Below are 8,995 nucleotides of genomic sequence, written 5' to 3'. Positions count from 1 at the left end.
GAAGGATCCAGCACATCCAGGAGCAAGATTCCAGGAGCAGCACATCCTGATAAACCAAAAGGACCATTGCAATACAGTATGCAAGCACAACTGAACTACGTTCCTAGTCTTCCCCCCTGTACACAACATTCACAATTATTTTTCCCTGTTTATGTCTGTCAGCATATGAGTGTAGAGTGGGCGTATATAATGGGGAGATAATGACATAGAGGTAGTGTCACTAGACTATAATCCAGCAATTGATGAAAGAATACCATTGTCGCCAATAGTTATCAAGTCAGCAAGAAATGTTCTTGGCATAACAAGTGAGTTGATGGGTTTTAGATCTGCCAAAAAAAAACCAAACAAGCAAGTTTTATCCAGTTTATTTGAACAAAATATTTAGCAATATCTTAGATACACAGTATATACAGCTTGTAGATGGGGAAAATATTATATTTACATATCTTCTCAAACACATTATATAAATCTTAATATAGAATGCACAAATAAAAGGGTTTATTGTTGAAAAGTATTCAGCTAGGAAGAAAAAAATCTTAATAAAAATGACTTGTTTTGCAGCTTTGTTCAGGTATAAAATATACCCGGGATACATCTAGATATTTTCTACAGATTATTTCTATAAGATCTGTCCTCCAGAAATAAACATAGCCAAAATTTGTTTTGGTAACAAATAAACTACAGTTTGAACAACCACTGCTCTGCAGTATAATAACATACAAGCAATTCACACTGGATGCCATATTAGACGTCAGGAACATCTTTTTGCTCACCGAGTAGCCAGTACGTCCTCAATTTGCCTTTACCCTTTCAAAGAAGATAAAATAAACATTACTCAGAAGCTTACATCATCATAAATCCTTTAACAGTTGCAAGAAATACTTTGAAGCAAGTATTCTTCCATAGGTTTTGTTGGAGCAATGTGCTGAATCACATTGACAAGGGAAGTGTCAGGTTTAGTTTCTTGCATTCAAAGCATTAGCTTCCCTTAACCAAGGGGTAGCGTATTTTTGTGTAGGAACTGATCTTAATCTTGCAAAACTAGGAGGGCTGAGGAGAGTTCAGGCCAAATTGCTACCCCACCTGCTAATCAATAGTTAATGTTGAAAAGTATCCACATGGAAGACAGTCAAAGACGAGATTAGATTTAAACATAGGAATGCAGAAATATAGGAATTAGGAGTGGGAGTAGACAATTCAGCCCTTCAAGCCTGCTCCTGCATTTAACATGACCATGGCTGATCTTATCCTGGTCTCAACTCCACTTTCCAGCCTTTTATCCCACTTTTCATCAGAAACTTATCTATTTCTTTCTTCAAACTGTTGATTGATTCTGCATGCACTGCACTCTGAGGCATTATGTTTCACAGATTCACAGCCTTCTGAGAGAAATAGTTTCTCCAAATCTCAGTTCTGAACCTACCTCCTCTCACTCTATATCTATAATCTCTTATTCTAGACTGCTCCACAAGGAGGAACATCTCCTCAATGTCCACCTTATTAATCCCCTTGAGCATTTTCTATAGCTATTATTTAACCAATGATGTCATTCACAATGCAAAACCCTTCTGGTGGTCCTGGCACATGTCTTATCAAACTATTTCAAGGGGAAGGAATGTAGTTGAAGGATTTAGGAGAAGGTTGTGCCTGGTAGTGGGCAGTAACAATTTGCAGAGTGCAATGGGAATGGGAACTATATTCCCGTTCCTTCCAGTTTTACATTTAGCTAAGTCAACTATAAAAAAAACTTACCTTTTTGATATTCTGCAACGATATCTAAAGCAACATTGTCTTAACTTCATGTAGACCTGGTTTTCCTGACTTTGATCCCTTATTTGTCCATGCTTAGGCAGTAATGGCTGTTTCTGAGATGGGCTGGGAATGTTTACTACTTTGGTATATCTAATTGCATGTTTAACTTTTAATGTCTGTCACATTGAAGGCTTAAGTGTTCATCTAAATGGGTAAAAGCTTGGAATTATGGAATACCAAAGAGATTTAGAGGATATTTGTACAAATATCATTAATGGAGTAATAAAGTGCAAAGAAAGTCAAAAAAGACTAATAGAAATGCTAAAATTGAAAAGTACAGAGGTTTTGTAACTGATGCCTAAAGTACCAAAGTCAATAGTTCTCAGCACTGCCTCTCAAGGAGAATACACTGACCTTAGAAGGGATGCTGTCCACATATATCAGAATGTTACTGAGGTTACAAGGTTATCTTATGAGCAGATATTATATAACATAAATTTGTAATCACTGGAAGATAGATGATTGTATTTGACTGAGAAGATGTAGTATCAAAGATCAAGTAAAACAGTGTTACAATCAGATTGACTCCATTAAGAAAGCATGTTCAGAAAATCCTTCTCACAAAAAAGAAAGATTCTAATTAAAATAATAGTTTAGAATTTGAGATCATAGATATTTGATGGGCGAATGAGTAAAAGTATACGGAATCCAATCAATTTTGAAAATTCCTTCAGGGGTTGAGGTTGTTGCTGACTGGGCCAGCATTGTTGACCATTCCTTCTTATTCTAGAGAGGGTGCTAGTGAGCTTCCTTCCTTTAAATGGCTGCAGTCCATTTGGTGTAGGGATTTCTAAGATTTGGTCCATGATAATGAAGGAATGGTGATATATTTCCAAGTCAGGGTGGTGAGTCGCTTGGAAGAAAACTTGCTTTTCCCATGTATCTGCTGCCCTTGTCTTTCAAGATGCTAGCATTTATGGGTTTGGAAGGAGTTGTCCAAGGAGCCTTGGTGAATTTTTGCATTGCATTTTGTAAACAATACACACTGCTGCTACTGAGCGTAGGTGGAGGGACTGAATATGGAATGTGGTGCCAATCAGGATATGGCTTTCTCCTGGCTACTGTGAAGCTTCTTGAGAGTTGATGAAACTGCACTCATCCAGGCAATGCTCCAGGAGAATCTTGACTTGTGCCTTGTAGTCCAGTTCAGATTTTGATTATAACCCTCAGATGTTGATAGTAGTGATTTCAGTGATAATGTTGCCATTGAATGTCAAGGGGTGATGGTTGGATCCTCTCTCCTTAGAAACGGTCAGTACCTGATACTTGTGTGGTGTAAGTGTTCTTTGCCTTTTAGGTCTAGACATTCCCCAGGTCTTGCTATATATAGATACTGACTGCTTCATAAATGGTGCTGAACATTGTTTAAATGTCAGCGAACATCTTTACTTCTGCTGTTATGATGAAAGGAAGGGCATTGATGAAGCAAATGATGATGGTTGGGCCTGGGACACTATGCTGAGGAACACCCGCCATGATGCCTTGGAACTGAAATAACTGACCTCCTATAACTGTGACCACCTTCCTTTGAGCTAGGTATGACTTCAAATTGTGGAAAAACTTTCTCCTGATTTTCATTGCCTCTAGTCTTGCTAGGGCTCCTTGGGAGTTACTATAAAATCAGTCATAACTCTATGAAGGGCAGAAGAAGGTCAAGGAGCTGAATGGCCAACTTCTGCTCCTGTGTTCCACCGAAACCTTTTGCAACACCAACAAAAAGCTACGCGTTTTTGGGACTTATTAAGCATCGTGTTTGCATTATGGTACAAACATGTAAACATACGATAGCCAGGGGAGTGTGTGTTAATAAGGGAGGTCATCCCAGTTCAGGTATCTCTTTTAAGGGTTAATTATTACAGGGGTCAAGTATAGTTCAGAGTACAGCATTCTGAATTTTGTTGCAACAACGTGTCTCAGCTGGAGTCAGAAAAGCATAATTTGCTTCATTGGTGTAACATTTTTACCATTTCTCACACCAACCATACTGTGGCTTTTCTGAGTGAGATTGCCACATGTTGCAGGTGGAAAGAACTGGATTGGAATTGCTCAAACCATTGTTCAAACAAAGGAGCCTTAACAAGCAGCAGATGGACAATGCATCAATTTAGGCTGTACTTAAAGCTATATGTAATGTGTACCTATTTAGATTAGATTAGATTAGATTAGATTAGATTAGATTATTTACAGCACAGATTTGATCAGAAATACTGCTTTAGCCACCTCCAAAAAAGTTGTTGAATCTACATAACAATTAGCAAATGTAGGGTGCTGGTAACAGTAAGCTGAAGTTTCAGGAGCAGTTTTGGGACACGTTGCATTACAAAGCCTACTTAGACAAAGTGAGGACTGCTGATGCTGGAGTTCAGAGTCAAAACGTGTGGTGCTGAAAAAGCACAGCAGGTCAGGCAGCATCCGAGGAGTAGGAGAGTCGACGTAGTGCCTCCCTCCCGCCCTCCTCCTCTAACCTAATAATAAGATCCGTTGTGGTAAGGAGGTAAGTGCCGAATTTTGCTTGTTGTATTCTTTAGACCCAGTTTTTTTAAATAAAGGTTAGCTTTAGAGGGATGGCAGTGAAGGCAGTGCAATGTTCCTCCTGCAACATGTATGAGGTGAGGGATGCCATGGACATCCCTGCTGATTACACTTGCAGGAAGTGCACCCATCTCCAGCTCCTCCAAGACCGTGTTAGGGAACTGGAGCTGGAGTTGGATGAACTTCGGATCATTCGGGAGGCAGAGGGGGTCATAGATCGGAGCTATAGGGAAGTAGTAACTCCAAAGATGGCAGATAGATGGGTGACAGTGAGGGGGACTGGGAGGAAGCAGCCAGTGCAGGGACCCCCTGTGGTCGTTCCCCTCAAGAACAAGTATACCGTTTTGGATACTTGTGGGGGGGACGACTTACCAGGGGTAAGTAACGGGGCTCAGGCCTCTGGCACGGAGCCTGTCCCCGCTACTCAGAAGGGAAGGGTGGAGAAGAGCAGAGCAATAATAATTGGGGACTCGATAGTTCGGGGCACAGATAGGCGGTTTTGTGGGAACGAGAGAGACTCACGTTTGGTATGTTGCCTCCCAGGTGCAAGAGTACGTGATGTCTCTGATCGTGTTTTCCGGGTCCTTAAGGGGGAGGGGGAGCAGCCTGAAGTCGTGGTCCATATTGGCACCAATGACATAGGTAGGAGTGCTGAGGATGTTAGACAGGCTTTTAGGGAGCTAGGTTGGAAGCTCAGAGTTAGAACGAACAGAGTTGTTGTCTCTGGTTTGTTACCCGTGCCACGTGATAGAGAGTCGAGGAATAGGGAGAGAGAAGAGTTAAATGCGTGGCTACAGGGATGGTGCAGGAGGGAGGGATTTCGGTATTTGGATAACTGGGGTTCTTTCTGGGGAAGGTGGGACCTCTATAGACAGGATGGTCTGCACCTGAACCTGAGGGGCACCAGTATCCTTGGGGGGAGGTTTGCTAGTGCTCTTGGGGGGGGTTTAAACTAACTCGGCAGGGGCATGGGAACCCAGACTGTAACTTTAGGGTGCAGGACCTGGAGTGTAGGGAGGGTAGGAATATGGTATCAATCTTAAAGGATCGTGCCTGTAAACAGAAGAGTGGCTTGAAGTGTGTATACTTTAATGCCAGAAGTATACGAAATAAGGTAGGTGAACTCGCAGCGTGGGTTGGTACCTGGGACTTCGATGTTGTGGCTATTACGGAGACATGGCTAGATCAGGGACAGGATTGGCTGTTGCAGGTTCCAGGGTTTAAATGTTTTAGTAGGGTCAGAGGTGGGGGTAAAAGAGGGGGGGGTGTGGCTTTGCTTGTCAAAGATAGTATTACAGCGGTGGAAAGGAAGATGGATGAAGATTTGCCATCTGAGGTAGTTTGGGTTGAGGTTAGGAATAGGAGAGGTGAGGTCACCCTGTTAGGAGTCTTTTACAGGCCTCCTAATAGTCCTAGAATCGTTGAAGAAAGGATTGCGAAGATGATTCAGGAGAAGAGTGACAGTAATAGGGTGATTGTTATGGGAGACTTTAACTTTCCTGATATTGATTGGGAAAGCTATAGCTCAAGTTCGTTAGATGGGTCAGTGTTTGTGCAATGTGTGCAGGAGAGTTTCCTGACACAATATGTAGATAAGCCAACAAGAGGTGAGGCCATACTGGATTTGGTTCTGGGTAACGAACCAGGCCAGGTATTAGAACTAGAGGTAGGTGAGCACTTTGGGGACAGTGACCACAATTCGGTGATTTTTAGTCTCGTGATGGGGAGGGATAAGTGTGTACTACAGGGCAAGAGTTATAGCTGGGGGCAGGGAAATTATGATGCGTTGAGGCATGACTTAGGATGTGTGGATTGGAAAAGTAGATTCCAAGGCAAGAGCGTAATTGATATGTGGAACTTGTTCAAGGAGCAACTATTGAGTGTCCTTGATAAGTACGTACCTATCAGGCAGGGAGGAAAGGGTCGTGTGAAGGAGCCGTGGTTTAATAAGGAGTTGGAATCCCTTGTTAAATGGAAGAGGGCGGCCTTTGTAAAGATGAGGCGTGAAGGTTCAATAGGGGCGATTGAGAGTTATAAGGTAGCCCGGAAGGACCTGAAGAGAGAGCTAAGAGCAGCAAGGAGGGGACATGAAAGGTCCTTAGTTGGTAGGATTAGGGAAAACCCTAAGGCTTTCTATAGGTATGTTAGGAATAAAAGAATGACTAGGGAAGGAATAGGTCCAATCAAGGATAGTAATGGGAAGTTGCGTGTGGAGGCTGAAGAGATTGGGGAGGCGCTGAATGAATACTTTTCGTCAGTATTCACTCAGGAACAGGACATTGTTGTCGATATGAATACTGAGGCACGAATAAGTAGAATGGATGGCTTTGAGATATGTAGAGAAGAGGTGTTGGAAATTCTGGCAAGGGTGAAAATAGATAAGTCCCCTGGGCCTGATTGCATTTATCCTAGGATTCTCTGGGAAGCAAGGGAGGAGATTGCAGAGCCATTGGCCTTGATTTTTGTGTCCTCTTTGTCTACAGGAGTAGTGCCAGAGGACTGGAGGCTAGCAAACGTGGTTCCCTTGTTCAAGAAGGGGAGTAGGGATAATCCTAGTAACTATAGGCCAGTGAGTCTCACTTCTGTTGTGGGCAAAGTCTTAGAGAGAATTATAAGGGATAGGATTTATGCACATCTGGATAAGAATGATGTGATCAAGGATAGTCAGCATGGTTTTGTGAAGGGCAGGTCGTGCCTCACAAACCTTATTGAATTCTTTGAGAAGGTGACGAAGGAGGTAGATGAGGGGAAAGCGGTAGATGTAGTATATATGGATTTTAGTAAGGCGTTTGATAAGGTCCCCCATGGTAGGCTACTGCAGAAAATACAGAGATATGGCATTGAGGGTGAGTTGGAGGTTTGGATTAGGAATTGGCTCTCTGGAAGAAGACAGAGGGTAGTAGTTGATGGCAAAGATTCATCTTGGAGTGCCGTCACTAGTGGTGTTCCGCAAGGATCTGTTTTGGGACCATTGCTGTTTGTCATTTTTATAAATGACCTGGAGGAAGGGTTAGAAGGTTGGGTGAGCAAGTTTGCGGATGATACGAAAGTCGGAGGAGTTGTAGACAGTGAGGAAGGATATGGCAGGTTACAGCGGGATGTAGAGAAGCTGCAGAGCTGGGCAGAAAGGTGGCAAATGGAGTTCAATGTAGCTAAGTGTGAAGTGATTCACTTTGGTAAGAGTAATAAAAAGATGGATTACTGGGCTAATGGTAGACTACTTGGTAGTGTGGAAGAGCAGAGGGATCTTGGTGTCCATGTACACAGATCTCTGAAAGTTGCCACCCAGGTAAATAGTGCAGTGAAGAAGGCATATGGCGTACTGGCTTTTATTGGTAGAGGAATTGAGTTCCGGAGTCCTGAGGTCATGCTGCAGTTGTATAAGACTCTGGTGCGGCCGCTTCTGGAATATTGTGTGCAGTTTTGGTCGCCATACTATAGGAAGGATGTGGAGGCACTGGAACGGGTGCAGAGGAAGTTTACCAGGATGTTGCCTGGTATGGTAGGAAGATCCTATGAGGAAAGGCTGAGGCACTTGGGGTTGTTTTCTTTGGAGAAAAGAAGGTTTAGGGGTGATTTGATAGAGGTGTACAAGATGATTAGGGGGTTAGATAGGGTTGACAGTGAGAACCTTTTTCCGCGTATGGAGTCAGCTATTACAAGGGGGCATAGCTTTAAATTAAGGGGGGGTAGATATAGGACTGATGTTAGGGGTAGGTTCTTCACTCAGCGAGTCGTAAGATCATGGAATGCCCTGCCAGTAGCAGTAGTGGACTCTCCCTCTTTATGGGTATTTAAGCGGGCATTGGATAGGTATATGGAGGATAGTGGGTTAGTGTAGGTTAGGTGGGCTTTGATCGGCGCAACATCGAGGGCCGAAGGGCCTGTACTGCGCTGTATTGTTCTATGTTCTATGTTCTATGTTTTGGGCGAAAGCCCTTCATCAGGAACGTGGTCTCCTAATTGAGAGATTCGACTGTGTGCCCACCAAAATAAGGATTGTGAGCAGTCTCAAGATGTTGTTGCTCTTATCAGAAGGCAGGCAGCTCTGAAGCTTCAGCAATGTTACCAGGAGATGCATTTGCACTGAGGGATGTAAACAGAGATGTGAGGCCTACAGTAGGTATGTTAAAAAAAAGGGATTCAGTGTCATCGGGAAAATCCTTCTGACAAAATTGTTTAGCCACGAGGACTGTCATCCCTCCCTGCGGCCCGTTATTTGTTCCATTTAGTCTGCCCTGTCTGTTGCTAGGAGACCAACTTCATCGAGCTGGCAGCCCTCACCATGCAGCAGGGGATTTCCAATCACTTGCAAAATATAGCATGAAAATGGCTCTTAATTGGGCCTTTAATGCAGTAAGTTGGCTACCAGCTTCTTCCGTTCCGTCCTGCTGCCAGTAATATGTCACATAATCTGGCATGTTTCCCCAGGACTTTACCATTACCTCTCCAAACCCCTGCGTCTCCTAGCCCATCTCCTGGGTGCAACTAAAGTCTTGGCTGTTAGTACCATGTTTGTGCATCCAAATTCCTTGATTATGAGTGAAATAACAACAAGCATAAACGTGTTTGCTCTGTGTGTGCCTGATAAATTAATGAGTAAAATGTTATAGGACTAATATAACTTAATAGCAGTGCATTGGTTGGTAAC

The 8,995-nt window shown here is 43.0% G+C and overlaps 1 protein-coding gene across 1 annotated transcript in view; it reads right to left on the bottom strand.

The window, feature by feature from the left end:
* Nucleotides 1-385: 385 nt before the first annotated feature.
* npr2 (natriuretic peptide receptor 2) overlaps nucleotides 386-8,995 on the bottom strand; it is a 183,308-nt gene continuing 174,698 nt past the window's right edge. Inside the window, exon 22 of the mRNA XM_072572008.1 lies at nucleotides 386-807. Within this exon, the coding sequence (XP_072428109.1) occupies nucleotides 745-807 (63 nt within the window). The 3' untranslated portion in view covers nucleotides 386-744. The remainder of the gene's footprint in view (nucleotides 808-8,995) is intronic.

The sequence above is a fragment of the Chiloscyllium punctatum genome, chromosome 1 (genome assembly GCF_047496795.1).
Source record: "Chiloscyllium punctatum isolate Juve2018m chromosome 1, sChiPun1.3, whole genome shotgun sequence".
In the NCBI taxonomy this organism is placed as follows: domain Eukaryota; kingdom Metazoa; phylum Chordata; class Chondrichthyes; order Orectolobiformes; family Hemiscylliidae; genus Chiloscyllium; species Chiloscyllium punctatum.
The sequence above is the reverse complement of the archived record's forward strand: the minus strand, read 5'-3'. Positions and strand labels throughout refer to the sequence as shown.